Here is a 15,808-nt window from a genome sequence, read left to right as displayed (position 1 = left end):
TAAGAGACTTTCACTCCTGGTTTTGTCATTACTTGCTGATGATTTCCCCAGAGCTAGTTAAAGTTTTCTGAGCATCAATTCCTTCATTTATCACATGAGGATCACAGTGCCTAATTTAATGAACCATTGTGAAGACCACACTGAAAGTATATAAAGCAACTGACAATGCCTGACACAGGAGGACCATGGCAGAAACTGCCAATCATACTTAGTATCATTTCTTGCCCTCTTCCTTGCTAACAGTACTCCAATTTTGTAAAGTGTGGCAATGTGTCTCAACCTAAGGGATAAATAATCACGGTAATTATCTTTTCTTTTGTTTGCCTGATACTTGTTTTCCAAGCCTCTTTTGCAACTAGGATTGGCTATGTAACCCTCTGACCAATGAAACTTGAGGGGAAATTTGCTAGAAGCTTCTGGGAAAGATTTCTTGCACTTATGGAAGGAAAGGCCCTTATTTATACCAAGAGCTTAAAGGCAAAGAAGCCATTTTGCAATATGAAGCATCAAACCTAAAGATGAAAAATGCTGGTAGCAGAGCCAAGAAGATAGGTGACCTGTTGAGTCACCTCAACCATGGAACTGTGCATCCCTGGACTTTTCATTATGTGAGATAACTAAATGTCTACAGCTTAAGCCACTGTTGTAGAATTTTCTGTTGCTGCCTACACAGAAAATACCCTCATAATTGACTCAATAAATGGTAGCTACTATTGGAAGTACTACTAATACACAGGCACATTCCATCCCATAGCTGATTTTTTATTTAAAAACAAAACAAAACAAAACAAAAACATAGCAACCTCCACTACTCCCCAGAAATATTAAAGCTAGTTTTATACTCATAAAGGATAAAACTAATTTTACACCCAACACAGTAAGTATAAAACTATTATAAAAAGTTAACTTCCAGTATGAGTGAAATAACTTATTAATTTTGAACAACAAATATATTTCAGGATATCTAGGGTCAGCATATAATAAATGTAGATCTAAAGGAAGAAAAAAAGGGGCCTGATTTTGTGGGCACATATACCTTAGCAGATTCATATTTGCACTGACTGCTGCCCATGGTAGATGCAGGAGGAACCAGAAAATGCTTCTACCTCATTTACATGGATATTTCCTACTTGTATGGTGGTAACTGAGAAGGACAAGGAAGTTTACAGCTTCTCTCACAAAAGGATAAGTCTTTGAGGTAAGGAGGGAAAATAGGATAACTGTACCTGATGTAAAATAATAATCAAAACTGCATATATCATCTTTTATTGCTTCAGATATCTAATCATTTAGTATTACATTTTTATGTTCATTAAAAATGTAATTATTAAATGCTCTCTGAAATCTATGCCTTGAAAAGAAAAGGCTACTGCATATAGATTTAACAATGTTGGCTATATTACTGTCAAGGGTCAACCTCAAGAAAGGAGTTGACATCTTTCTGAAATATAAAAAGTAAACAAGTCATTTGCTCTAGAGTTATATATTTGAAAATCTAGAACTATTTTTAATTTCCCAGAAGGCAGGATGGACCATGTCTATTTACTTGGCTTGATATCATTCAGTATAACTGTGAATATTTAAAATGGTTTCATTATAAAATATTTAAGTAAATCAACAGAACCACTTACAAAACTGTCTCAGAAAGAAAAACCTAAAAGGCATGTTATTTTATTAGACAGACATTTTAACTAACTTCAGTACCCACTTACTATAATGTGAAAGATAAAGTGCTATCCTTTCTTTCATGAAAAGAAGTAGTGATAATAATAAAAGATAATAATAGGGGGGCACCTGTCTGGCTCAGTCAGTGGAGCATGCAACTCCTGATCTCAGGGTCATGAGTTTAAGCCACATGTTGGGCCTGGAGCTCACTTAAAAAAAAAAAAAAAGGTTTGGGCACCTTAAATGGCTCAGTTGGTTGGGCGGCCGCCTTACTCTGGATTTTGGCTCAGGTCTTGACCTCAGGGTCATGAGATCGAGCCCTGCTTAGCAAAGTCTGTTTCCTCTCTTCCTCTCCTGCCGCGCCCCCCCCCCCCCGCCCCCATGCACACTCTGTCTAAAATGAACACATCTTAAAAAAAAAAGGTAACAGCTAACACCTGTGAAATATATCAAGGTCAAGCACTACACTAAGCACTTCGACATCTTTTATTTCCATTACTCTCAGAACAATTCCAGGGCTAGTACCATTATTATCCCTATTTTGCAAATGAAAAACCTGAGCCACAGACAAGTCTCTGGAAGTGGCAAGCCAAAGAGTGAAAAAAAAAAAAGCAGTCTAGGGGCAGCCCTGGTGGGTCAGCAGTTTAGCTTGGCCTTCAGCCTGGGGTGTGATCCTGGAGACCTGGGATCGAGTCCCACGGCAGGTTCCCTGCATGGAGCCTGCTTCTCCCTCTGCCTGTGCCTCTCTCTCTCTCTCTTTGTGTCTCTCATGAATAAATAAATAAAATCTTTAAAAAAAAAAAAAAAAAGCAGTCTAAGACTAGAACCTACACACTTAACCATTACTGCCCACGGTTTAGGTGCGTTTTATAAAGATTCAGTTCAAAAAGAAATACATACCTATTAATCTTTTCTTTAGACCACTAGGTGCTGTTGATAGAAATTCACTTTTATCATTGTTCTGTTTAAAAATAAAGCAATACAGTTTCAATAATTAAATAATAATGATGACATGGAAATTAATGATGGATGAGTGAAGAGGCTAGGAAAGAAAAATTAGATTAGATTTCATTAGATTAATTTTGAATCAGAAGACAATGACAAATGGCCCTTAGGAAAAAATAGTGGAAAGCAACAAAAACAATACAACAAATTTCAAAGGATTCCCAAAGTGATTCTAGAAGTAGTATTCCACACATATAGTATTTTTTATTATGTAAAGAAAAAGCATAAGTATATGAATGTGCCTTTCACATTCTGATGACTTTCACCCATCAGATTAGAATATTTCTTTTTTAAAAATTGATAATATCCATTGATAATGAGTAAGGGAAGATATGGGCACTCCTATGCATATGGCAGTGGGCCCTTTAATGTGCTTGAAATTTACTGGCGTTAATGTATTACCCTATGTGAAGATGAGAGAATGAGATCTACATAATTTTATTCCATTATTTTAAAATTTTTAAACACTTTACAGAAGCATAAAATCTTTTTCTTTTCCTCACAGAATAATCTAACACCAATAAATTTCTAGCACATTAAAATGCCCAATGTTATTTTTAATAGTACTGATAAAAAGATAAAGTACCCTTTGTGATTTTGGCAATGTGAAATTATGATGAAAAATTTTAAATTTGTTGTGATAGGTTGTTGGTGCTAGTTTCAAATGTTAATACATTTTGATTTGGGATATTAAGAATAGTACTATAATAAATGAACTGAGCCCAATAGGTTTATAAAGTATATAAACTTTTTTGATCCAGATCCTTAAAAAGTTTTCATATTTTGTACATCTTGATCGACATATGCATGTAGTATATAATTGAAACAAATATAATTGAAACAAATTATAATGAAATAGTATGAAACAGACATTTTCAATTTTATTCTATCTGATTTTTAAAACTGCAGATCAGGACACCTGGGTGGTTCGGCAGTTGAGTGTCTGCCTTCACCTCAGGGTGTGATCACAGGATCGAGTCCCACATTGAGCTCCCTGCAAGGAGCCTGCTTCTCCCTCTGCCTTTGTCTCTGCCTCTCTCTCTGTGTCTCTCATGAGTAAATAAATCTTTAAAAAAAACAACTGCAGATCATATCCTACTAAACTCATCTCAAGACTGAAAGTCAAAACAGCCTGTGTTCATATAGCTTAATTATCAGGTATAAGAACAATTGCATCAAAATAACCATTTAAGAAAATTCTTGCTCAAAAAGGTAAGGCTATAAACAAATAATTAACTTCAGTGTTTGGTACAGAAATTTTTGCAAACTAACTTATCTAGACAATTTGCTCATTTGTGCAGCCTTTTCTCCCATCAGAATAATAGATTACTCAGCAGGGCAAACAATAATTCATTCATCAGGACTCGGTTCAAGACCCTCTTTTTACTATGTCCACCAATCCTCAAGTATCATGTAATGAATTTTGTCTCATATATATCAGTTTTCCATCTGCCCTAATTTAAGCCTTTTGAGTCCAGATCCCCAAGCCCTATACATATTCTCTCCTGAACTCTCCCTTCTAAGACAGTGCACTAAAACTGCCACTTTGATATTGCCTCTTATTGTGGTAGGTTTTCTGATGGTTTCTTGGGGGAACTGACAAAATCCATTTATGTGTTATAATTCACATCTTGAAAAACAATGTACATTAATATATCTATATTCTTGACTGGATTATGGAATGAGTTTTATTCTTTCATAGTGATACAGTATATAAGATATAATACAGGAAAAATGCATTATTAAAGACAAAAGAGGCTCTATCTAACATGTCTAATCTCACATCTAGACTTGCCTAAATAGGACATCTGTACACAGGCCATAACCATGGCCCTGAATGTCTATACTCACTTTCTTATAAGGGGTTCCCCAAACTTAGTCTATGAACAATTCCAGGCAAGTCTAAGTTTATGGCCACCAGGCCTGGACACACTCATCACTCACATACTCATTGTCCTGGATTCATCCATGCCCATCTGGGTTTGCTCATATCCAGATAGGGCCATTTGACAAAGCATTAATGAGAAAACAAAATCACAAAAACACAAAGGAGAGGATAAAAATGGTCAATTCTCCTCAGCTACCCTAGAAGAAACTTACCAAAACCAACTTTGTTTTCAAACGTAAATTATGAAAGACTATATTAATGGATTTCTCTCAAGAAACAACAAAATATTATATATAAAAGCAAAACAAAACAAAACCCATAAAATTTCCAGGCCAGCACTACTGAGGTGAAAATATCCAGGACAGTTCTGACAGAACTATCTGGCATAGCAGGGGCGTCTGGGTGGCTCAGTGGTTCAGTGTTGCCTTTGGCTCAGGTTGTGATCCCAGGGTACTGGGATCTAATTCCACATCAGACTCCCGCAGGAAGCCTGCTTCTTCCTCTATGTCTCTGCCTCTCTCTGTATCTCTCAAGGAAGGAAGGAAGGAAAGAAGTGGGGGAGGGAGGAATTGAGGGAGGGAGGGCTTAGCAGTTGGGTGTAGAAGACCTGGCTTCATTTTTCACCTTTTGTCCTTCCCAGTTAGATGAACTTAAGACAAGTCACTTCACCTCTCTAAACCTCAGATTCTTCATCTAATGTAAGGTGTCTAATTGGCAAATACCTGTAAATTATAAAGCACCATATAAGAGATGAAGTGATTATTTTTCATCATATCTTTGTAGCACTAAGGTTTTTGCTTGTTTTCAGTGAATAGCTTACCTTCAACTGAACGTTGTCTGAAGCAGAATGCCCTAAAGAATAAAATAAAGAGGCATTACTTACCAGAAGTACTTCAGTTTTCATCATGGTCTAGTTTCATTTAACTGCTCCACAATTCTCTAAAAACTGTGATTTCCAAACTCCCAAAGCCTTATTTCAAATAGAGTGTAGCAAAGCAAATCCTCCACGAACGTGTGGCTAACTTAAGCAAATGATAATAGCAGTTTAAGTGTTTCTAGTTGGCCCTGTCGATTTGCACAACTCCAATCAGCACAGACATTTCTCCCCCCACCCCCCTTTTTCTTAAAGATTTTATTTATTTATTTATGAGAGACACACACAGAGAGAGAGAGAGAGAGAGAGGCAGAGAGGCAGAGACACAGGCAGAGGGAGAAGCAGGCTCCATGCAGGGAGCCCGACGTGGGACTCGATCCCAGGTCTCCAGGATCCACCCTGGGCTAAAGGCGGCGCTAAACCGCTGAGCCACCGGTGCTGCCCACATTTCTCCCTTTTATCAATAGTTAAATATGGGTATACTAGTTAAATATGGGTATACTAAGGCACAAACTGGGTATGAACTGCGTTTTGTTGAATGAATTTTCACGACAGAAAAGAATTATATACTAATGCATTTAGACAAGGAAAAGAAGCATAACTTGAAGCAACTATGAGAACTCTATTCAAAGAACTGAGGTAAAATCTTACCCTTGCTACACTGAGGAATGTTTATAATTTCAGGATCATTCTTCAAACTCAACGAAACATTTTTTCTTGGTGTTTTTGCTAGTTCTGAAGCTGTAAACAGACAAAAGAAGTATAAAAAACAATCTTTAATGGATGACAGCACATGAAGGGGGGAAATAGCTTTATGTCACTTAAATTCTTTTTTTTTTTTTTTAAATAAAGATTCATTGACTTATTTTAGAGAGAGAGACAGCGCACGCTTGCAGGGGGCGGTAAAGGGTAGAGGAAAAGAATCTTCAAGCAGACCGAACTGAACACAGAGCCCAAAATAGGGCTCAGTCCCACAACCCATGAGACCTGAGCCGAGATGAAGACTCATCGCTTAACCAACTGAGCCACCCAGGTGCCCCTCAATTACACAAATTCTTAGGGGAGCGGAAAAACAAGAAACCTGCCTACTCTGTTACCAGGAAGATAATAAATCTACCATATTAAGAGTACTGCCTCTTTTATCTTTATTTGCTGTATTCCAATCATCTTAAGTCTTCTTTCACTATCTACAGGTGTTTCAAGAAAATACAAATAAACAGTTTTGACCTTACTGGTTTCTTTCTTTTTTTTTTTTTAATATTTTATTTATTTATTCATGAGAGACACGGACTGAGAGAGAGAGGCAGAGACACAGGCAGAGGAAGAAGCAGGCTCCATGCAGGGAGCCTGATGTGGGACTTGATCCCAGGACTCCAGGATCAGGCCCTGGGCTGTAGGCAGCACTAAACCACTGAGCCACCCGGGGCTGCCCGTCCCCTCCCCTTTTAAAAGAGTTTATTTATTCATTAGAGAGAGAGGCAGACAGAACACAAGCAGTGGGAGAGGCAGAGGGAGATGAAGATTCCTTGCTGAACTGGAGCCCGGGGCAGGGTTTAACCCCAGGACCTAGAGATCAAGACCTGAGCTGAAGGCAGAAGCCCAACCATCTGAGCCACCCAGGCACCTCACCCCAAATCTTTTGTAAAGGAGAAAGTATAGGTGAATTTGTGTTAGTTAAAGCCAGTTTACTGACTCAAACTCTTCCTGTTTCATAGTTTTATCTTCCAAACTTGAAATTGATCTAAAATACTCCTGACAGCTTCCACGAAAGTACTGCCCTCTTTTTTCTTAACTAACCTCCTCGGTCTTCTGTATCATTCACTGGGAGTTTTTTTTTTTTTTTTTCTTTTTCATCTTTCTTTGAAATTATTCCTCCATTTGGGTTGTTCTATGGCATTATTCTGGCCCCCAGCTACTGTTGGTAGTTATTCCATTTCTTCTCTGCTGTCTCATCTGCAACATTCTAAGTATTCATGAAGATCAGGCTTTCCATTTCTCTTTATACCAGAAGAATATAGTACCTTTAGATTAAAGGCTATTGATCCAAAGGACAGGAAAAAAACTTCACATCAACAAAAAGTCATGTAAACACAAAGTAATTTACCTGGGATCATTTTGGTTATATGTTGAAACATGGAAAAATGCTGTTTTTAAATAAACTACAAACCTCAAAAGGAAAAAGAAAAGGAAGAATTAAAGAGGAAAAAGAACATGAGACATTATCCATGTATGGCTACTGAATCTACTAATAAAAAATTGAGGCATATATTCTGTGGCTTTTCATTTATATTATATTTTACACACTGGTCTGCAATATATCGGAAATTTTAAAATAAAATTTTAAAATCTTGTTTGCCTTCTTATTAGGATATTATTTATCCTATCAACCAATCTAATTTAATTTCCCTAAAGTCATCCCTTTCTACAAGTTCGTTGAACTCCTTACTGTCCTCTACTTGGTATTGCTACCTTTGTTCTTTTGTTTGCATTCATTTGTTCATCTCAGACACGTATTTTTAAAAGCCACCCAATCTAACCCCGAGTGTATTTCTAGTCCTATGTCTTTGTCAGCCTAATTATATCTAATCATTTATACACAGTAATATATGATTTTATGGCATGTTAGAGTTATTTTAAAAACATGAAGGCTGGGGTGCTGGGATGGATCAGTTCGTTAAGTGTCTGACTTCGGCTCAGGTCATGATCTCAGCCACCCAGGATCAAGCCCTATATTAGGCTCTGTGCTCAGTGAGGAGTCTGCTTCTCCCTCAGCCCCTCCGACACTCATGTGTGCAGGTACTGGTGCTCTCTCTCAAATAAGACCTTTAAAAAAATATACTAAGGCCTTCTACTTCATTGATACAATTAGATGTAAACACAATTAGCAACAATACTTAGTAAGTCAAAGAAACTCTTTTAAAAAGCATCACAACTAAACAGGAGTCCTAACTAAACACAGATTTTAGAAAGTATGATCAGTCTCAAATTATCCAGAAAACCATCTTTTCATGACTGTATATTTCTTTCATTTATGATGATAATGAGTAAGGGACAGACAGGGCTGGGTAGGAGGGATAGATAGGTGGCTATGTGATCAGGCTCACAGAAATCCCAAAAAATGCAGAGGTGTAAGGAAACCAGAGATAAGTGAACACATCAGACCACTCTGCTCTAGGTGTCTGAGGGGAAGGGGGGGTATCTTTTTTATGACAGTCACCTATGGTCAACAGGAAATACAAAGACCCTAAAAAAAAATAAGCCAATAAAGGTGTTATCACTAGTATTACTAAGTTATCACTAAGTATTATTGCTTACATAAAGATGCTGTCAGTAGAGAATAAGTTTTAAGTTCCCTGGTTAGCCTTCAATCAAAGACCAACCCTAAAAGCCCTCAGTGGCAACCCTGTTGGGACCTTTCTCACTCCTAAGAGCTTTTTCTGCATTTTTGCTTAATAAAACTCTATCACTATACTCACTCTCTTTTGTCTCCAAGATTTATTTTTCAACTCTGTGAGACAAGAACCTAGCTCTCCCGCTTCCAAACAAATGCACAACCTAACAATACTTAGTTTCTTGCAGCCCATACAATATAAGACATATATCATGGTTATTATATGCATGTTGATTATCTACTTGGAGAATTTCTACTTGATTACTCCTCTGGGGCTCATCTCTTCACTATGAGTTCTCTTTCTCCAATGTTCTTTGTCCTACTTTCCCTAATAATTGTTTTAGCATTTCTTCTCTGGTTTCTCAGAGATCCTACAAAGAATGCAGTCATTTTTACAGAACAAAAACTTTCAAGGAGATTATAAACACTAAGAAACAGATCAGTTAATGTAAATTATTATACGTACCATATTAATTTCAAAATTAATAAATTTCATACTATACCTTTCAGAAAAACTGAATTTTGCAAATGATTAAATATTATGTTCTATAACATAGGTCTTATAATTACTCTTCTATGTTCCTCATCAATGTCAACACCGAAGTTTTTCACTTGATCTTGAATGCTTACCTGGTTAACCAGAATGATTGCATAAAAATATACCACTTCAGAAATATATGTTGGTATTCCATAATTATAGACTATAAACCCAATTAAACAACTATTACATTTTACCAGGTAGCTAATTATTATTCCCTTGCTCTTAACATCTTGGTGTTCCTGAACCTTATATACTTACAGACTTCCTTAATTTTCAAACTGCTTTTACATATTATTTCCCTTCCTCAAAGCTTTTAAATCTGACCCCTCACACCCCACAGGACCCAAATAAAGTGCAATCTGAATTTTAATTTTAATTGGATTGACGGTTTAGTTTTAATGCTACATGTAATTCATTTTAGTTTAGTTTTCTAAAAATTAGTAATTCATGTATAATTAGTGTAAGTGGTAAATTAAGAAAATGTTACAAGAGCCCATTAGTAACAATTTTATATAGTTTTCTATAACACAAACATTATTCTATATATAGTATAAAATTCTTATTCAATAAATTCAGAGTATCTGTGACTTAAGTAACCCATATACTTAAAAATTTGTTCAGAACCTAGGCTACACGTGAGAAGAAGGCAAAGACAGGATTCCTATGAGAAGCTTAAAACCTAGCTGGGAACAGAAGACACATCTGAGGATGAAACACTGACTTTTTGTATGCTTGAAAACATGATAAAATGACATCTCCTCATTCTTTTCAGGAATGTAATAACATAATTGTGGGGCATGTGGTTAAATACACCTTAGAAAAAGCAACATACCTAATTTAGCCATCTTTTCAGAGTGTTTTCTATTCTGAAAAGAATAAACTTTATTCCCACCATCTGCAGCAGAGCCATTTTTCAAGGATTCTGAAAGAGAAAATCCAATGCTTATTTTGGAAAAATAAGCAAAATAAACAGAAAAAAAGATAAAATCTTAACTAAAAACTTAAAACACACACACAAAGCGCCCCCCCCCCCCCCAAAAAAAGCCTCTTCAGACTAGAGGAATATACATGATAGTGTTGCCCCTGAGGAGGGAAAACAGAAGGAACTCTATTATATTTTCTTCTTGAAGCAAACATGCAAAGTACAATTGAGCTATTTGAGGCTGAGATTTAAATAGTTGTTACATAGTGGAAGCTCTCATTCTCTATCAAGATGATTTCATTTCCCTTCTTTAAAATCATCCCTTTAAATAACAACCGCTACCTACAACATACTAGATACCCATGGCTGGTAGCCTACTCTCTGGCACAGCAATTCTCAAAGTGGCTAAAGCAAAAACTATTTAATAACAACACTTAGACATTGTTTGACTTTTTCTCAATCAAGAGTGGATAGTGAGCTATTCCAGAGACTACATGATGTGTGATGACAGCACCGCCCTGTGGATTAATGGAATATGTGAAGCAGATATGAAAATTCATCTTCTAAGTCAGACATGAAAGAGATTTGTAAAAATGTGAAACAATGACTTCTTCACTAATTTCTCTTTGGAAATAGTTTTCATCTAAACATATGTAATATATGTTAATATGTAATGGGTTTATTACTGTTATTACAAAACAGTACCAGACTTTCCCTGAATCAGTGTTCTCTACCGTTACTGTTTAAGAGTCCCCATTATATATGCACTAATACCTGGAATTATCAAAACTCCTTAATCTTTGCCAATCAAGTGGGTGTAAAATGAATCTTATGGGGAGAGTTGTTTTAATTTCCCTTTCCCTAACCACTAATGAGGCTGAACATCTTTTCACGTTTCTTTCTTCCAAGGAAGAAATATCTTCTCCATTCTGTGACTTGTCTTCTCTCATTTTTATGATGACATTTGAGGAAGAGAAGTACTGAATTGTTTTTCAGACTTTGTTTTAAAAGCAGTTTTAGGTTCAGAGCCAACTTGAATAGAAGATACAGAGATTTCCTATATACTCTACTTATTCATACCTCCCATCCTGATGCCTGGCAACCACTTATCTCTTCACTGTCTCCAAAGTTTTGCCTTTCCTAGAATGCCATATAGTTGGAGTCATAGCCAGTAGCCTTTTCAGATTGGCTTCTTTCACTTAGTAATATGCATTTAAGGTTCCTCCACATCTTTTCATGTCTTGATAGCTTTTTTTAAAAAGTGCTGAATAATTCCACTGTATGGATATATCAATTAATTTATTCTTCATGAACTTTTTGGTTGCTGCTAAGCCATGGAAATTATAAACAAAGCTTCTATAAACATCTTTGTGCAGGTTTTTGAGTGGACATAAATTTTCAACACCTATGAGTAAATACCATCAGCACTATTGCTTTATCATATGGTAGGAATATGTTTAGTTTCTAAGAAACTGCAAAACTGTCAAAGAGCTATACCATTCATTTTGCAATCTCAGCAGTAAATGAGAATTCCTGTTGTTCCACAGATTTGCCAGCATTTGATGCTGTCAATGTTTTGCATTTTGGCCATTCTAATAGGTGTTAAATAATATCTTATTGTTTAATCTGCAATTTCCTAATGACATATATTGCTAGTAGATTTTTATGTGCTTATTTGCCATCTGTATATCTTCTCTGGTGAGATGTCCAGTTCCTCTGTTCTTTTTTAAATCAGGTTATTCATTTTCTCACTGTTGAGTTTTAAGAGGTCTTTGTGTATTTTGAGTAACATTTCTTTAAAAAATGTCTTTTGCAAATATTTTCTTCTGATCTGTGGTTTGTCTTCTTGAGAAGCATTAATTATAATTAGTTGAATATGTCAATCTTTTCTTTTGATTAAAGAAATTCTTCTATAATCAAGTCAAAACCATATTCTCATATTTTCTTGTAAAAGCATTTACATTTGCTCATATGTAAGTCTTAAATTAAGGTAATTAATTTGTTTATGACTGGAGGTAGAGATCCAATTTCTTTTCTTCATAAGGATACCCAACTGTCCCAATGCTGTTTACTGAACCTTAGCTGAGCAATATTCAATGCTACCTCTCTCATATATCTGATTTTCATGTATGCATGAATCTGTTTATGGCAAACCTCTATTTATATAACTTAAATGTCTGGCACAGAGACAAAATATTTAAAGATACTGAGTGGTTTCTATGTAAACTAAATTAAATGGTTTAGAAGTATCTGATAAAAGTTATTAACTAAAATGAATAGTTTCATATTAGGTATAGATGAGAAACCATAAAAGATTTTAAGAAAAATTTTGAAAAAACAGTAACTAGGGATCCCTAGGTGGCGCAGCGGTTTGGCGCCTGCCTTTGGCCTAGGGCGCGATCCTGGAGACCCAGGATCGAATCCCACATCGGGCTCCTGGTGCATGGAGCCTGCTTCTCCCTCTGCCTCTCTCTCTCTCTCTCTCTCTCTCTCTGTGTGACTATCATAAATAAATAAAAATTAAAAAAAAAAAACAAATACAAATTGGTCTTCAAATTAAAACCTCTATAAAAAAAAAAAAAAAGAAAAAACAGTAACTATACCAAGACTCCATTTAAAGTGTGTTTAAACATACAATCTAATGGAGGGAAATGATACCTGAAATCCCAGGTGATGCATTATGGCTATGCTAACAATGTCCAACATCAAAATCAAAAGGTGATGCTGGGATCCCTGGGTGGCGCAGCAGTTTGGCGCCTGCCTTTGGCCCAGGGCGCGATCCTGGAGACCCGGGATCGAATCCCACGTCGGGCTCCCGGTGCATGGAGCCTGCTTCTCCCTCTGCCTGTGTCTCTGCCCCTCTCTCTCTCTCTCTCTCTCTGTGACTATCATAAATAAATAAAAATTAAAAAAAAACAAACAAAAGGTGATGCTGTTCTTCAACCAACTGACCTCTAGCCAACTTCTAATTAAAGAAAAGACTCTGGTGTGTGTGCATGCATATATATATATATATATATATATATATATATATAGAGAGAGAGAGAGAGAGAGAGAGAGAGGGGGGGGAACCTTAAATGCCTATTACTAAGTGAAATGCATATACATATATAATAATAAGCATAATAAAAAAATAAGCATAATGCATGCTTATATATAATAACTCAAAATATTTAGAGCATAGTAGTTATTTTTGTGATTTTCTGGTTCTGACATTTTGATCGACTAACAATGGTTCTAATCACAAAGGCTAAGAAGGTTTTACTATAATACATATAAAACTTTTGAATAGAAAAAAATAAAAACTTTTGAATAGGTTTTAAATTACTTGAAAAGCACAAAACCAAAAAACTATGACTATACAAACTACGGAAGAAATTAAAATGGGAATAAAGTCTAAATAAATGTAAGAAAAAATGTTTAATGCCAATGAGAGATCTTAATACTAGTTGATATAATCTTTCTAGAAACAATTTGGCAATATGTATGCTTTATAAAGTTAGTAGACTTTTACCAGTAATTCTGCTACTAGAAGTCTCTTTTGAAGAAATAAGATTTCTAAACAAAAATTTATGTCCAAGGATAATCACTACTACATTGGTTACAATAAAAATTTAGAAATAATCCAAGTCTAATAGAGGCCAACTATGTTATTTATAAATCTGAATGCAGTATTACAGAAATAGCACTACCATTTCACAACCATTAGGATGGCTATTAAAAAAAAAAAGTGTTGGTGAGCATGCAGAGAAACTGGAATGCTTGTGCACTGTTGATGGCAATGTAATTTGGTGTAGCTGCTGTGGAAAACGTGGCAGTTCTTCAAAAAATTAAAAATAGAATCACCATATGATCCAGCAATTCCATTTCTGGGAATATACCCAAAAGAATTCAAATCAGAGTCTCAAAAAGATACTTATACACCCATGTCCACAGCAGTATTATTCACAGTAGCCAAAAGGTTGAAGCCACCCAAATGCTCATTGACAGATGAATGGATAAACAAAACGTGGTATATACATACAATGCACTAGTATCTAGCCTCAAAAAGGAAGAAAATTCTGACACGTGCCACAACATGTATGAGGCACGTGTCCTTGAGGACATTATACTAAGTAAAATAAGCCAGTCACACATATATGAGGTACCTGGAATAGTCAAATTCAGAGAGAAAATAGAATGGTGTTTGTTGGGCTGTGGGGAGAAGGGCTAGGGAGTTTTTTAATGAGTAGAATTTCAGTTTTGGAAAATGAAGAGTTCGGGAGATTGACTGCAAAACAATGTGAACGTACTTAACACTGAACTATACACTTTAAGATGGGAAATTTTATGTAACATTTATTTTACTACAATTTTTATTTATTTTTTATCACATTATTTTTTAAAGATTTATTTTAGAGAGAGAAATCAACAGAATGGGGGAGGAAGAGAGAGAATCCCACAAACTCTACACTGAGCCCAAAGCAAGGCTCATTCCTACAACCCTGAGATCATGACCTAAACCAAAACTAGTTTAAGTGTTTGACAACACTTAACTGACTGAGCCACCGAGGCACTCCTCTCATAATTTTTAAAGAGATTTTATTTAACCACAATTAAAAACCTGATATAATCCTTAAGTTCAAAAATGGAACTGTGAATAAGGCAACATTAAATATACTATGAATGGGGCCCTGGGTGGCTCAGTAAGTTAAGTGGTTGATGGGCTCAGGTCATGATCTCAGAGTCCTGGGATGGAGCACCAAACCAGGCTCTGCACTTATGGGGAGTCTGCTTCTCCCTCTTTCTTCCCCCACTTGTGTGCATGTGTTCTCTCTCAAATAAATAAAATCTTTAAATAAACTATAAATAGACCACATATTTGTCACATAATTTTCTAGCATTCAACTTATAAAGAATCAAGTATAGAATTATACTGTTTATAAGACTAAAAAACACACCAATTGCTCAAGAGAAGTATCAATAAGACAAATTGCTCTTGAGGACACCTATCTACTTGCTTTGGGAGATCTTTGGGAAAAATCTTCTATTTAAGGCTGAGATCACCTAGCATTTCCATGCAATGATTGTTCTCCAGACTAGATGGATTAATAGATTATGAGAATTATGCCAGTTATGTCAAGATGTGTGATTATAAGCAGAAGCTTACACTTTGATAGTAAGTAAAGGGATTAATCAATAAAGTATTAAGAGGTCCTTGTTGAAAGGCTGCTTTCTAATTATTCCTAAAGATTCTTTACCAAATGTCCTCTGTGTCTTAAAAATAATGCATATATGCTTTTTGTTATAATAAAAGATTGGGCAGAAGCTTATTGTTCATATCTAAAAAAGACTATAATAAATGTCACATTTTCTCTCTGAAGAAAACACTGAGAAAAAACTCCTTCCTATATCTTAACTGGAACAGCATTCTCTATCCCTATCCACATTTTGGCAAACAAGAAAAAACAAATCAAAACAGAAAGAGTCATGTCTGTGAGACTCAACTGCAAGTTTTGAGCTCATTTGTTGTACATACCCAT

At 35.7% G+C, this 15,808-nt stretch overlaps 1 protein-coding gene and 1 long non-coding RNA gene across 10 annotated transcripts in view; both read right to left on the bottom strand.

The window, feature by feature from the left end:
• ORC2 (origin recognition complex subunit 2) overlaps positions 1-15,808 on the bottom strand; it is a 44,199-nt gene that overhangs the window by 19,218 nt on the left and 9,173 nt on the right. For 7 of the 9 annotated variants that reach the window (XR_012024839.1, XM_072812818.1, XM_072812816.1 and 4 more), the window contains 4 exons: positions 10,197-10,286; positions 6,084-6,173; positions 5,379-5,410; positions 2,566-2,626 (listed from right to left, as the gene is read on the bottom strand). Coding sequence is in view for 8 of the 9 variants with exons in the window: in XM_072812818.1 (XP_072668919.1) it covers positions 2,566-2,626; positions 5,379-5,410; positions 6,084-6,173; positions 10,197-10,286 (273 nt within the window). In the remaining variant the exon portion in view is untranslated. The remainder of the gene's footprint in view (positions 1-2,565; positions 2,627-5,378; positions 5,411-6,083; positions 6,174-10,196; positions 10,287-15,808) is intronic. The other 2 variants (XM_072812820.1, XM_072812819.1) reach the window with 1 other exon arrangement.
• LOC140625517 (uncharacterized) lies at positions 7,226-10,172 on the bottom strand. The gene is made up of 2 exons (XR_012024850.1): positions 7,537-10,172; positions 7,226-7,429 (listed from the first exon to the last, which is right to left on the bottom strand). It is a non-coding gene; the product is annotated as an uncharacterized lncRNA (long non-coding RNA).

This window comes from Canis lupus, chromosome 36 (genome assembly GCF_048164855.1).
Source record: "Canis lupus baileyi chromosome 36, mCanLup2.hap1, whole genome shotgun sequence".
Taxonomy (NCBI): domain Eukaryota; kingdom Metazoa; phylum Chordata; class Mammalia; order Carnivora; family Canidae; genus Canis; species Canis lupus.
Note: the sequence above shows the minus strand (reverse complement) of the source record. Positions and strands in the feature narration are given on the sequence as shown.